The sequence below is a fragment of the Pseudonaja textilis genome, chromosome 8 (assembly GCF_049901715.1).
Source record: "Pseudonaja textilis isolate UNSWEBS1 chromosome 8, rPseTex1.2, whole genome shotgun sequence".
In the NCBI taxonomy this organism is placed as follows: domain Eukaryota; kingdom Metazoa; phylum Chordata; class Lepidosauria; order Squamata; family Elapidae; genus Pseudonaja; species Pseudonaja textilis.
This window is the reverse complement of record NC_141997.1, coordinates 39,271,262-39,286,748: the sequence shown is the minus strand read 5'-3', so window position 1 is coordinate 39,286,748 and position 15,487 is coordinate 39,271,262. Positions and strand designations below refer to the sequence as shown.

General features: G+C 41.1%; 1 protein-coding gene across 2 annotated transcripts in view; it reads left to right on the top strand.

Moving 5' to 3' along the window:
- The first annotated feature begins 422 nt into the window (after nt 1-422).
- The window catches only part of NDFIP2 (Nedd4 family interacting protein 2), a 39,743-nt gene continuing 24,678 nt past the window's right edge, over nt 423-15,487 (top strand). For both annotated transcript variants that reach the window (XM_026705287.2, XM_026705288.2), the window contains exon 1: nt 423-645. In XM_026705287.2, coding sequence (XP_026561072.2) covers nt 583-645 — 63 coding nt within the window. In that variant the 5' untranslated portion in view covers nt 423-582. The remainder of the gene's footprint in view (nt 646-15,487) is intronic.

The window sequence follows — 15,487 nt, the reverse complement described above, 5'->3', positions numbered from 1 at the left end:
TCTAGTCCAACCCCACATAGTCGTGTGGGTGGGTGAAGGAAAAGAACAGAATAACAGAAGAGTTGGACCTTGTAGTCCATCTAGTCCATCCAGGGTAGTTGTATGGGCCATAAAGTAAGAAGAGGAGAACAGAATAGCAACAGAAGAGATGAAAGGGACCTTCCCCCATGCCCAAGCAGGAGACCCTAAACACCATTTCTGACAGCCCAGTCTTTTCTCAAAAGACCTCCGGGCTTTCCTTCCGCCCGCCGGGAGCCTGCAGGCGACTCAACCTCTCTGAACCCTCCACAGCCGTTTCTTCGCCTCTCTGGCGCGTCTCTCCTGAGGCGAACGGCCGGGAAAGCGAACGGCGGGCTCCCCGAGAAGGAGGCGGCGGCGGCGGCGGAGGAGGAGGAGGAGGAGGAGGAAGGAGGCGGTAGTCAAGAGGAGGAGCCAGCTTCACCGCCGGAGCGAAGCAGAGCCGGAGAAAGACGGAACCGGGAGGAGCGAAGAAAAAGCAGAAGGCCCGGAGCTGAAAAAGAAAGGAGAGCGCCGAGGCGGCTAGGCCCGACGCGCCCCCCCGCGACCCCCGCTGCCGCCATCATGGAGCAGCAGCAGCAGCAGCAGCAGCAACAGCAGCAGCAGCCCGTCAGTCGGTACCAAGTGGTGAGCAGCGACTCCCTCCGGGGGGTTAGGCGGCGGGTGGGGCCGGGGCTCGGGCCTTATCAAGCCGAATCCTGCCTGCCGAGCATCCCCGGAGGACCCTGGAAGGGGGGAAAAAGAGCCGCGAGGAGCGCTTCTTCCTTCCTCCCTCCCTCCCTTTCTTCACTCCTTCTTTCCTTCTCTCCTTCCTCCTTCCTCCCCCCTTTCTTCTTCTCTCTTCCTTCCTCTCCTTCCTCCCTTTCTCCCTCCCTCCCTTGTTTCTTCTCTCCTTTCCTCCTTCCTCCCCCTCCTTCCTTCTCTCCTTCCTCCCTTCCTTCCTTCTCCCCCTCCCTCCCTTTCTTCACTCCTTCCTTCCTTCTCTCCTCCCTCCCTCCCTTTCTTCACTCCTTCCTTCCTTCTCTCCTCCCCTCCCTCCCTCCCTTTCTTCACTCCTTCCTTCTCTCTCCTTCCTCCCTTTCCTCCTCCCTCCCTTGTTTCTTCTCTCCTTTCCTCCTTCCTCCCCCCTCCTTCCTTCTCTCCTTCCTCCCTTCCTTCCTTCTCCCCCTCCCTCCCTTTCTTCACTCCTTCCTTCCTTCTCTCCTCCCTCCCTCCCTTTCTTCACTCCTTCTTTCCTTCTCTCCTTCTCCCTCCCCTCCCTCCCTTTCTTCACTCCTTCCTTCCTTCTCTCCTCCCTCCTCCTTCCTTCTCTCCTTCCTCCCTTCCTTCCTTTCCCCCCTCCTCACTTTCTTCCTCCTTCCTTCCTCCTTCCTCCTCCCTTTCTTCCTCCTTCTTCCTTCTCCTCCCCTCCCTCCCTTTCTTCACTCCTTCCTTCCTTCTCTCCTCCCTCCTCCTTCCTTCTCTCCTCCCCACTCCTCCTCCTCCTTCCCTCCTCCCTCCCCCTCCTCCCCCTCCTCCCTCCCTCCCTCCTTCCTTCCTTCCTTCCTTCCTTCCTTCCTTCCTTCCTTCCCTTCCCCTTCCTTCCTTCCTTCTTCTTCTCAGCCTCCAAAGCTGTGGCCAGGCTATAAAATCCCCCTCACCCATTCATCCTGCCTCTCTGTTACACCCGTGTTTTTCTTCCCTGCCTCTCAATTACACCACACAGTGGTTTTTGCAAGTGATTTACACCGGAGGGGGTGACGTAGCCAAGGAGAATCTCCTCCAGGACTTTTACAGCTAGGCCTTGACCCTACAACCACAACGGGGAGGCCAATGTTACGTCTTGTTAAGGGAGACATGCTTCTTCAGTGACTTTGGCCCCTGTTTTACGACCTTTCTTGCCACGGTTGTTAAGGGAATCACTGGTGATGGACAATAAAATGAGTAAACTCGGTGGTTAAGTGAATCTGGCTTCCCCTGTTGACTTTGCTGGTCAGAAGGTTGCCATCCCGTGACGCCCGGGGCACAGCAAATGGTTGTAGATATAGAAACAATTGCCAACTCTCGGAATTTTGATCGTGTGATGATGGAGAGGCTGCAAAGGTCGTCACTGCGAAAAAAACGGTCATAAGTCATATTCTTTTTGGTGATGTAACTTTGAATGGTCACTAAATGAGCTATTGTAAGGCGAGGACTACCCACACCTGATCCTAGAGTTCCTTGGGGCTCTCTAACCTTGGTGGTTTTCTTGCAGACATTTCATTATCCAAATAGGTAACATCATCAGGGCTAGTTATTGGGGTTTTTTTTTTTTACCTATCACCTAGTTTGGATAATGAAACTTATGCAGGAAAACAACCAAGCTCAAAGAGCACCAAGGATCCTTTTCATGTCAACCCCTGAGCTACAAATATTCCCCTTAATTGACCTGATCTGTTTGCATTCTCACTGCACCCTGGTGAACCTTCTGCCGGGGTGGGGGGTGTCCTGGACTTACGACCACAACAGAACTCCAAGATTTCTGATGCTAAGCGAAACAGCGGTTAAATGAGCTTGGTCCCATTTTACAACCATTCTTGCCACGGTTGTTAAGGGAATCGCTGCAGTTGTTAGCAATCCATTCGTTAAGTGAATCTGGCTCCCTCACTGACTTTGCTTGTCTGAAGGTCACAAAAGGGTGATCACATGATCCCCGGGATACTGAAGTTGTCATAAATATGAGTCAGTTGCCAAACCTCTGAATTCTGATCACGTAACCATGGAGCACAAAGGGGCAGATTGCACTTCAGTATTTTAGGTTGCTAAGCAAGACATTGGTCCAATAGCTTTTGCTCTTCTTACCGCTATTGTTAAGCGAGCCAAGGTAATTGTGAAGCTGATTACATGGTTGTTAAGTGAATCTGTTTCCCCCACTGACTTTGCTGGTCACAAAAGGGAATCATGTGGCCCCGGGACAGAGCAACCATCATAATAAATATGAGTCAATTGCCAAATGGCCAAATTCTGATCATGTGACCATGGGGAGGCTGCAATGGTTGTAAGTGTGAAAACTGGTCGTAAGTGCTGTTGTAACAGTGACTAAATGAACTGTTGTAAGTTGAGGACTATTGGTATTAACTATCTGGGTTTTCAGCCTGGCGAGGTATTGTGCAAATCTACTTGGTGTTGCTAATGGATGGATCACTCTCATACAAATTAAAAAAAATAGTGCCACGCAGGCAGGCCTATTATCAGCTGGGCCGGGTTATCTTGGTATGATTACCACTTGATGAATTGTGTCAGTTTTATGTAGCACTTGTGTTGCTGATTAAGAAAACAAGATAGTGCCCAGAACAACTTGTGAGTTGAAGGAAAAAGAGAAAATTCAACAAGTTACTGAGAGGGACCAATATCAACATTTTTTATTTCGATAGAATCACACCTAAATAGCTTTATGAGAAAAGTAGGAGAAAGTTCATTTTAATTTCAAAGTTTGGTTAGTGTTATTGATTTCAACAATATATATTGGGTAGTGTTCCTGATACATTAAGCCTTGTGAATGTTTCAAGGAATATCGTCTATTATTGTTCCAAAGTATCCTAAGCTTATATTATTTGGTAAAACAACACCATAGCTGTATTTATGTCCTCTTATAAGAATCCAAGTAGACCAATACTAGTCAGGATTTCTATATTTTCATATTTGAAGGGATATTCTATAGTGGAGAAGAATGTCCATAAATATATAAGATTCTGGCTAAATTTCTTAAGGGACAAAAGTTTTTTTTCTCTACACATCTGTAAACTAGGATAAATGCTTAGTATAAAAGTTATATGGGTTGTGGGTTTGAGTTGCCCCGTTTCTAAACAACTTAATGTTTGATTAGCCTCACTGTATGAAATAAGCTGTGAGGTCCTCTTTAATTCTTAGCAATGGGTATTTGCTGCCTTACTTTGTGGCTATGTTAGTATGTTAAGCATGGTTTGCTGTGCAAGTCATGGGAGTTTTATGTTAAATCATAATTCACTTATTTTCCTAAGCCAGAATCAAACTAAATTATTTTTAGGACATAATTTGAATCCAGTGATCTTGATGGTCTATCATGCTTAGCAATAAGCATAGAACAGATACCATGTAAGTGCCTGCTGATGCTTTCCTGATAACTTTCATTCTTTTAAACTTTCACATATGTAACAAATACACAATCTGGGAAAGTGAAAGTATACGATATAGATATATTTCAGTATATGTGAAATATAAATATATTTGTTGTACCTGCGTATAATGTAACATGCTTAAGATCCTTTGTTTATATAGATTTGTAAGTTGAACAACACTCACATATTTCTCTTTTATAAATAGAATCATTTCAGTGTTTGTTGAAATACATAATTTCCTGCCCAATGAACTGCTGCTTTGAATAGATAATGCTTGTTTTTCCTGGGAAAATGTAAGTGGTAATTTCCTGATTAAGCCAGGACCTTGTAATGCTTCCATAGGGACCCAAATCTGTCTCCTCAAAAGAGTTTATAATGCTGATTTCAGTAGGAAATAGAGAAAGGGAAATTTGAATGTTTCTTCACATCTGATTTTATGTATCATATTTGCATTTCAGTTGCTTATCTTGGGTTTGTAGTGCACTGAAAATAAAGAGGTTGGTAATATGCTGACATGGTTTAAAATCCTCTGGATGATGCACAGCACATAGCAAAGATCATTGATAAAGAGAGAAAATGCTGTATTTGAAAAATCATGGCTCTCCATGGTTTGGAGGATGAAATTGTATCTACTAAATATTCTGTTTTCCAAATTTAAAATTTTCAACTAAATCTTGTAGGATCAGCTGAGGCACAGCACTGATTGGACTGACTCTTACTTGATAAAGCTGTCAAGCTGTTTAAGTCCTAAACTTGCCTTCATTCGTGTTTAAATCCTATTCAGCCTGCAGTTTTACTTTGAGGTAAAAGAACCCCAAACAGTGTAACATTTTAATGCTACTTCCTGTTTTTAAGGTAACCAGATGAAAATTTCAGATATATGACATTCTTAATGTAAAAACTTTCAGACGTTGTGATTGTGTTGGGTGGTGAAAGCTAATATAAGATTCAAAGTAATAAAGAATTTGAGTGAATATGAATAAGACTTCCACTGGTTCCAACTTGTATTGGATAGAAGACATTGTGAAGGATCAGTCAATATTGTGCTACCAACAAATTTAGTCTTACTGCACTGTTGTGATAAGAAAGCAACGTGATTAGCAGCTGGTTTCCTATGAAAGTTACGTAAAGTGTTTAATTCTGGCTTAAGACTGTTTGTACTAGGCAGATTGGATTTGTAACTTATAGTTTATGTATCATTTAACAACATCATACCAACCGGAGCCAGGATGTTGATATCATATTGTTATAGTGTCTACAAGGCAGTCTTTATTATGGTTAGTGATTAGAGCCAAACATTAAAAACATTACACAACACTACACAAACATTAAAAATGGCTAGAATCTAAAAACGTTGATGTTCTTGTACAAGGCCATATGATATTATGGTGTTCCATTAAATATCTTATGAGATTTCAGCTGCTATGGTGCGGAGGAAAACAGGCTAATCATCTTGACCTGCCCTTAATACAGTAATAACATGTAACTATCCAAGGTCTTCAGCCAATTGGCTGATTAAATGTCTTCTATTTATCTCAGTGTTGGAAAGTATTATGTCTTTTCTAGTCTGTTATCTTCTTGCATTATTTCACTATTTACCACTTTAACTTCATTGTCACCCCCAGAATTCACTAAGTTTTGCAGGTTGACAGCTATCTTGGTATTTACCATTGTTTTGGCTTTTTCCTTTTCCTTTCCCTTTTCCTAGCTCTTCTAAGTCGTCTTCAGCTAACAGTTCTCTGCCTGCTCATTGGGCATTTCTCTCCATTTGTACGGCATTCTCCATAAGCAACCCTTTCTAATTTTCAAACCGATAAATCACAAGTTTGTTTTTCTAAAAAGTTCATTAAGTGTTTCTGGTCACTAATAAATGCAGTTAACTGATCTTTCTTTAATCAAGCAAGTAAATTTAGCCATCTGTGAGAATTCTGTTATCTTCAGTACCAATAATCCTCTGGTGTGAATATGAATGTCATCTATGGTAACTGTTCAGATTCTATCTAGTTGTGAATTGTGACATTGCTCTGACCTTATTGAAAATGTTTTTTTTCCCTTATTTTCCTCATCTGGTTATATTCCTATATTTCAAAATATTTGCGAATTACATCTTTTTGGTCCTTTTTTGCTTGATTAATGGTGGTATGTATGCTTATCTCATGTCAGTGTTGCTTAAGGCTTTCATCCTTGCTCTTTCTCTCCATGTGATGATAATTTATTCTGAAAAATCACTTGAATCTTTTCATCTTTGCCATTTTGATATCATGTTGGCTTTCCTGATTTCTTTAATTCTTCTAAATTTAACCTGCATTTTTTGATTACAGCACTTCACTAACTTTCTGGAAGTGCACTGACTGGTTAGAAAATAGGAAAACAGGGTTGGAAGGGAGACCTTGGAAGTCTTCTTGTCCAACCTTCCGCTCAAGCAGGAGATCCTATACCATTTTGGACAAACGGGTTGTCCAATCTCTTTTTAAAAAACTTCCAGTAATAGATCTACCCCAGCTTCCGGAGGCAAACCATTCCATTACTTAATTGTTCTCGCTGTCAGGAAATTTCTCCTTAATTCTAAATCGAGTCTCTCTAATAATTTTCCACCCATTACACCTTATCCTGTCCTCACATGCTTTCGAGAATAGGCTGATCCCTTTCTGTCTGTAGCAGCCCCTCAAGCATCTGAATTTTGATCATGTAACCACGGGGATGTTGCAATGGTCATTAAGTGTGAAAATCACTTTTTTCAGTGCTGTTGTAACTTTGAATGGTCACTAAATGAATGGTTGCACGTCGAGGACCACCTGTATATCAGGTGTATTCTTGCCACTCCATTATAAAGTAGTTGTCATGCCCCTGTTGGAGCCTGAATCTGTGGAAGAAGGTAAACTGGAGCTGAGGGAGATCAAGGGAGGAGGCGGCTTCACTGGCTTTGGAGGAATGTGGGGAGGAGCAGGCTGAGTCAGCCCAGGGCCCTTCAAGATTGGAATGGCTTGTTAGCAGGGAGGAACGGGGGCAGGATGACCGAGAGAGGGCAAGCAGTGGACATGAGGAGTGACAGAGCTCAAGCGATGACAAAAGACCACCCCCTCCTGATCCCCGAGCATGGAGAGTGGAGAGGAGGCGGGAACAGCTCAGGCCGGCCCAATGACTCAGAAGGAGAGCGCCCCTCCCCTCTTCACAAGGCACATCTGGGGACTGAGATTTAAGGAGACTCTGTGAGGAGGGGCATTTGCCTGGAACAGACGCTGAATTGGTAGAGTTTGGTGTGCCAGTCCAGACATTTGGAGTATGCAGGATTGCTTGCTTCTTCCTTACTTTGTGGACTCATTGTTTGTTCTTTGTTCCATGGGCTCATTTCCCTGTTCCTTTGTTTTGCTGGACTGGGCGCAGCCAGAGGCTGCCGTGTGTGTGTGTGTGTGTGTGTGTGTGTGTGTGTGTGTGTGTGTGTTTGAGGGGAAATTTGGAGCATTAAAGGGGAGTTTGAGCCCTCAGCTGGCTGTGTGACCTTCGTGTCTTTTCCTGGGTCATCACAGTTGTAGTATCACTTCACGTGATCTTGACAGTATCCCTCTGTTGAGGCAGCCCAAGACTGTATTGGCTTTTTCGGCAACAGCAGCACACTCCTTGCTCACACTTAGTAGTCATCCATTAGGACACCTAGATCCGTCTCACAGTTACTGCTGTTGAGCCAGGTAGCACCTATTCCATTCCTGTCCATTGCGTTTTTTTTGCCTAAGTGTAAGGCCTTACTTTTCTCACCTACTATTATTAAATGGTGCTTTCCTGTCATCTGTTTCCTGTTAGACAACATCAGAATAACATGATTTTGATGCAGTCTGCGTTTATGTGGGTTGAGTTAGGTTCTCATAAGAAACGAGAACTTTCTACACATGACTGTTTTAATATATCCTTGGCTTTACTAATCCAGATATTCCTGTCATTCTAAGATCTTCCATTTCTCCAACTTTTGTATTCCAGCTTTCTTTTTCTTTTTGTATATATTGCCTGTTAAAATTTGCCACAGAAATAGTATCATTTTCTTTTGGGTCCACCACTGGCAGTTATAGTTGCCTAATGTTGACATACATCCATTATTTCTGATAATTTAATCCTGTTTATTGAATTTTAATCAAGTATGTATGGATTTTTAGCATCGTTACAACTCCATTCAACTCCGTATTCTTTTATAGCTGGAGAGTTTCCTTTTATTATTAGAGATTTAGATTCATGTGGTTTCTTCTTGTCCACCTAAATTTGTTCCTAAAATACCCAATTTGGTACTCCATTTTGTTTAATTTTTTTACTTCATTCATGCTTATTTACGTTCTAATTGGATATATTGTAACCGGGCGAACTGTTTTTAAATGTAGTATCAGTGACCAGACTTCCTTAGGTCTGCTTTACTTAATGTTTGTTTAATCCTAAATATTAATATTGCCATGGGAAGGAAGCCAATTGTCAGCCAAAGATGACACAAGTGAAATGTAATTGAGTCCAATTCTTCATTTGCTTACACCTCATGTACAAAATCTTGCTATAATAGTAAAGCTATAATCTTGCAACCTCATAGATATACTCTGAGAGATTATAGGGTATGGTTACCCAGAAGTTCTTCCTCCCTCCCTTATCCAGTTCAAGATTGCACAGACCCTTAATTTGAACTTTTCTCTGGAAAGTACATCCTTGCAAAACCGCAGTGTTCCTGCTGAGATCCTTCCCCTCCTTCTCCAGGTGCATATTCCATAACACAAATGCCCTGCTCTGTGTTTCCATCCTATCAGCTACATTTTTAAAGCTTTGATCTGTTTCTATGGCTACAGCAAAAGAATCTTCAAGTGGTGTAGAAAGAAGTCTTTGTTTGACTTTTCCTTTTATTGTAACATTCTAGATACAATGTAGAATATTGCTCCACAAAGTAAGGATGAGTTTGAGACGGCTAGATACATTGTACGATATAGTTGGACAAAGTAAGGGGAGTTTGACACAGTTGGTTAATTATTCAAACAGTGCTTTGTTTTTATTTACTTAATGACCATCAGATTTTGCGTAGAATTCCATTGCCAAGTGACATCAAATGTAAAAATGCAAAGTGTTAAACTAAAGCTGTTTAAAAAACAGAAAACATTTAGCAAAATCAGCAATGGAAGAAGATAGAAGCAGTTAAATAAAAACTTAGTAATCTTCATGAGACATAAAGAATTGCAAAATTATACCTTCAGGATCTCTGGCCATTGGTGAGGGTGCTGGGAGTTGTAAATGATTCTAGAGAAATTGTAGTAATTTATCTTTGCTATACAGGGTAGAATCAGCACATTAAAATGTATATCGAAGTAAATTAGCAGCCACTAGAGAGACAAGAGTGGTATAACATCGTGAGTTTTTTTAAAAAAATACCCAAAACTCATCTGGATAGTCCATTCTCCCATCACTATCAACTGCAGGTTCCAAGCAATATTCAAAAATAACATCATGCAAAGCAAATTAAAATAATTCCAAATTTGAAAAACAGACATGGTAAAAGTTTGTCAACAGTATAATCTAAATAGTATTGTTTGTATTATCAGACTTCTTCAAGTTTAGAATAATCCAAGCAGCTTTCTACTGTAAGTCTTTTCACTGAAAAACTAATATTAATGTAACTGAAGGGAATGCTAGTGGAAATTCTTCAGAAGATTTTCTTTTTCATTTCATGGAAGAATGTTTTCTTTTTTCTTTTTAATTCAACGTTATTTAGTAGATGACTCATTGTAAAGCATAAATCATTTTAATATTTGAATTCATGGAAGATTATGATGCTGCAGGCTCTGACACAGAATACGCTTGTCCTCATTTCAACTATAATTCATAACTTCAGGAGAGAAAAAAAGGACTTTGGCATGCACACTTAGAAAAATAATTGGATCCTTTTGAAGCAAATGGTTCTCTTTTAAGTTGCAGCCTGATTGGTAGAGCATTCATTTACCTGTGCTAATTTAGTTTGCATTTCATTCTATGAAGTTAAAGAATAACAATAATAATAGAGTTGGAAGGGACCCTGGCAGTCTTCTAACCCAACTTCCTGCCTAGGAAATGCCCCGTTCAGGAAACCCAATACTGTTTGAGATAAATACTTGTCCAATCTCTTCTTAAAAACTTCCAGGGTTGGAGCATTCACAACTTCTGGAAGCAAGATACTTTGTGAATTTAAACTTAATAAGCCAGAGTCAGATTGATTGGAATTAAATTAATTCCCACTAATTTCAAATAGAATAAATTAGTTGCGACTTTATTGGAAAAAAAAAAGTCCATGGTGGACACACACAATTTCTGAAGGCAAATCTTTCCACTGGTTAATTGTCTTCACTGTCAGGAAATTTCACCTTAGTTCTAGGTTGCTTCTCTCCTTGATGAGTTTCCACCCATTGCTTCTTGTCCTGCCTTCAGGTGCTTTGGAGAATAGCTTGACTCCCTCTTCTTTGGGGCAGCCCCTGAGATACTGGAACACTGTTGTCATGACACCCTTAGTCCTTCTTTTCATCAGACTAGACATATCCAGTTCCAGCAACTGTTCCTCATATGTTTTAGCCTCCAGTCCTCTAATCATCTTTGTTGCTGTTCTCTGCACTCTTTCTAGAGCCCCAACCTCTTTTTTACATTGTGGCAACCAAAACTAGATGCAGTATTCCAAGTGTGGCCTTACCAGGGCCTTATAAAGTGGTATTAACACTTCACGTGACCTTGATTTTATCCCTCTGCTAAGGAGGAGTTTATATTTTATTGTTTTCTGTTAAAGTACTCCTTCGTGAGTCAGTATCTACCTTCCAAAACAGAGGTGGATGCTCTTGGCATATCCTATCCAGCTGGGAATCTGGATAATTTTCAGAAAGGAATCTCAAGGTATAAGAATTCTGTTCCTCTCAAACACTTTCAATTTGGGGAAATTTCAGAGTCAGGAAGATAGGTGGTGGCAGCAGGGATTTCCAAACGGCTGTCCCAATAGTGAAGGCAGGGCCAGGATATAACAATCTAGGTGGTTTTGAGCGGGGGTTCCAAACTTGACTTCATTGAGGGCCGCATCAGGGTTTTGTTTGACCTTGGGGGACTGGGGTGGACGTGGCCAGGGTGGGCATGGCCAACATGATGTTGCTTGTGTTGGGGGGCACCTATGCTGGCCCAAGAGCTCTGCCAAAAAAAAAATGGGCTCCTGAGCTCCATTTTCGGCTGGGATGGCCTCCTGCAACCCTCTGCCAGTGAAAACTGAGCTTGGGAGGGCTGCGTGTGGGCCGGTCCTTCGCTATTTCCAGGGCGGCTCCGTGGGCCAGATCTAAGTACCCCGCAGGCCAGATCCAGCCCCCGAGCCTTGAGTTTGACACCCCTAGCTTTGAAGAAAGGAGGTTTGATACACCCCTACCCCCACATACCTGCTGTTCAATATATGGACTCAGCCACTCCATTACAAGCAGTATTTTGTTTTGTACAGCAGGGGTGAATGGTCTGGTGTCTCCCAAAATCTAACTTAAATACAGCAGGTTTGGGTTTTTCTAGCTGGGCTGGGAAGTCCTTTTCATAATAATCTTGTCTCTTAGTTGTTGCAGAATAAGGCGTCGTGAAAAACCATCTTAGGCCTTATTAACCAGCTGGACAAAATGATTATGGTCAAAATAGTTTTGATTTCTGATGTTGGGGCAGGAATCAAGTTCAAGGCTGATACAGTAACTCTTAGACTTCTGCTCTGCTATGTTTCCTGAGGACAATTTCAAGGATCCCCAATGATGGTTTGAGAATCTGACATGAAATGAAATCCTTCTCTGTTTCTTAAATCTGTTTAATTGCAATCTGTTGGAAAGATTGTTGACCCTGGCAAGTTACTACATCAGTTCATTACTTTGAATTTTATAATCTTTACCCTGTGTCTTACTAATCAACTTTTGCTGCATGTTAGCCTTATTCAGTTGCGTCTAATGGCAAATAACTCTTATTTAAATATCGTTTCACTTCGTTGCGTTGTATTCTTCTTAAAAATGTGAATATTCCATTTCATTACAGTTTACCATAGTTGATAACCTGTAACCTTAACAGAAGGCTATAATTTGAGGTATTCTGCATTTGCTTGTGACATAGAGATTAACTAACTAGAAAGGGTTAGCCATCCCTGTGGTTCTTTTTTTTTTTCCAACCCAGTAGAATGTTGAAAAGAATCTTTTTCTTTTCTTTTCTTTTTTCCAGTCTTGAAAAGAATCGTTTTTCAAGAGGTTTGAGAATCCATCGGTCTATCTGCCCTTGCCATGTGAAAATAATGGAATGGGCACAATTTTGTGCGGAGAGACAATTTTGCAAAAGGAAAAAATAGAGTTTATAAGCGGTCTGGATCAATTTGAGAGCTGGTAGGGGAGACACAGTAGAAGCAATTGAGCCGCAGTTCATTGTGCTGCTGACTACTCCATCTTAAGTTCTCCTCAGGGATGGGATTCAATTTTTTTACTACCGGTTCTGTGGGCGTGGCTCGGTGGGCATGACAGAAGAAGAATACTGTAAAATCTCCAGTCAGAGGTGGTATTTGCCGGTTCTCCGAATTACTCAAAATTTCCGCTACCAGTTCTCCAGAACCGGTCAGAATCTGCTGAATACCCACCTCTGGTTCTCCTCCTTTCTCTCTCCTAATCAAATGACTCAGAATACCAGGCTGTTCTCGTGTGGCAAACGCACACACAAAAGGACATAATACATTATTTTGTTGCACGGAGGAAGACGTGGACCTGTTCCATGGTACTCCTGATAAAAGTGACTGGCAAGAATTCCGCAACATGTACTTTGCCTGCTATTTCTATCTTGTTTATTTTCATTCTGTGTGTTTTGAAAGTTTCCCCCCAGATCCATTACCAGAATCTGATCTCATGTGCTGTGAGGACTTCATAGGAAAAGAGGAGGCAAATATGTGAACTCAAAAACAGCTCCTTAGTTTTGTAACATGATCATTTGAATGGCAAAAATCACAAGTCTCCTGTGATGTGTATTACATTGCCCTTGTTCAACTTGCTCATTTTGCCTTTCAAATATATTTGCTGTGGTCCCCAGCTGCCAAAAAAAGCTTGCCCACCCTAGCTGTTTAATCCGTGCCCTATTAACTCTTGCTGTCACATGAGATCTTTTTTGTACTTAATTAAATTTGCTTTACGCATATCTAATTAGATTTTCCTTAAGCAAACGTATTTTAGCAAGCTTTAGAGTCAAGTTTCTATTCTCTCTTAATCACCTCAGAAACCCTTGTAAGTTTTTTTCTTGCCTATCATGGGACTTTTATTTGGGAAGTGTTAAAATACATCTTTCTATTTAATCATGCAACTGTGGGCAATAACCTAACTTTTGTGAGTGGAGAGAATTGGTGACTGTCTAATTATTAGCAGGGCTTATGCATTTTGTATATTTGTGTCTAGTTTCAGTCTAGTATAGTTTCCCTGAAAATATAACCTACCTCGAAGGTAAGTCCTTGGTTTTTACACTTATGCCCAATATGAGCCCTACCTCCCCCCTTCAAAATAAGCCCTAATTAAGACCCCCGCTTACATCAATGTGCACGAGTAAAAATTAAGCTTGGGAGGGTGGAGCTGCTCTACTGCTTACCTTCAGATATTTGCAGTCAGGACTTGCACAACCTGACACCTGCCTTGCCAGCCCATTTCTTCTGCAGCTGGCAAGGCTTTCCTGAAGGCCTATGCAGCCGATAACAAGAGCTCCGGAGGAAGCTTTTGGGGGAAACACAGATGGATAACAATATGGTAAATAAAAAATAAAGTTTCACTAGTGTTACCTGTTCACCTTCCTAGATTCGCTGTCCCTTCAGGCAATCCCTTATGCCCTGGTCACCTCCTGGCTTGATTATGCATGCTACAAAGGGTTGCCTTTGAATGCCACCTGGAAGCTTCAGCTGGATCAAAATGCAGCGACCCAAGAGGTCATGAGCACTCTTCAATATGCCCATGTGAAACCTCTGCTTCACGTGCTGCACTGGTTGCCATCTTTCTTTTGAGCGGATCATTTTTGTTCAGCATTATTTTGTAATACATGAAAGCTTTAAATTGAATCCTTTTATCCAGGATGGTCTAGGGCAGGGGTCTCCACACAAGTCTTAAAGTTGCCAAGGTTGGAGACCCCTGGTATAGGGTTTCCTGTTTGAGCAGTGGGTTGGACTAGAAGACCTCCAAGGTCCCTTCCAACTCTGTTATTCTGTATCTGTTGAAAGGTCAGTAATAAGGTCCTCATATGTCTACACTGAAAGAAAAAAATTTGAGAGTAGATGTAGATGAAACTTGGCTTAAAACTCATACTCATTGGATGTCCATCACCAACATATATCCAGTCTACTAAAATTATCTGTAGAATCTTCATCCTCATTTCCCTTCAGACTAAGTTCCAGGATGCATGGATGTGACTGTATAAATAGTACTCTGCAAATTATTCTAATTTATATTGGCAAGTGTGCCGAATCAGTGAGTGTGATTTGAGCATTTTATATAAAATATAACAGACAAAGCAAAATTAGGCACAGAGACATTTTTGGAAACAGCGGAACCTTCTAAGCAATGAAAGATAAAGTACCTGTTTTAAATGCTTTCCATATATCTAACATCAATCACCCAACTTTGAAAAGATAGCAATTTAAGCATTGTAAAACAAGCTTGCAGATAGTCCAAGTGGATAATAAATGGTCGTGTTGTGATGTTTTAATTATCCAAAATCTGCCAAATCTGGTTTCTTCATTAGTTATTGTCTGGCTGTCAGCTTTTTTTCACAAACTTAAAAGCAGAAGCAAGAGCAATATCCGGCCTTAATTTCATATTTACAATTAGGAAAGTCTCACTTGGTAAAGTAGAAGTAGCAGCAATATTGGGTTAAAATTTTGAGGTTGTTACCAAACCAGGAACGGAGAGAAAATGTGTGTCCATCCAAAAGAAAATAACTTTTAGTCCTTTGCATAGAATAGATGGGGGAAAGAAATCTTATAAAACAAAGAAACAAAGAAATCTTATAAATAGTTCTCAGTGGTTGCTTATATTATATACAGTGTATATATATATATATATATATATATATATATATATGTGTGTGTGTGTGTGTGTGTGTGTGTGTGTGTGTGTGTGTGTGTGATATTCAGCTTTGTTCAGATATTTTCCCACATCATTATAGTTGTGCTTTTAAAGTTGTAGCAACGTTTCAGCAGAATCTCATCTTGTATCATCTCTGCAATAAATTGCTTGCAAGGAGTTGCTGGATCCTTGTGTGTTTGCATAATTTCAGCTCGTGCTAAAAAGAAGCATGATACTTGTCTTCAAAAATCGTGGATGCTTCATCACTGGAGGTTTTTAAGAAGAGACTAGACAGCT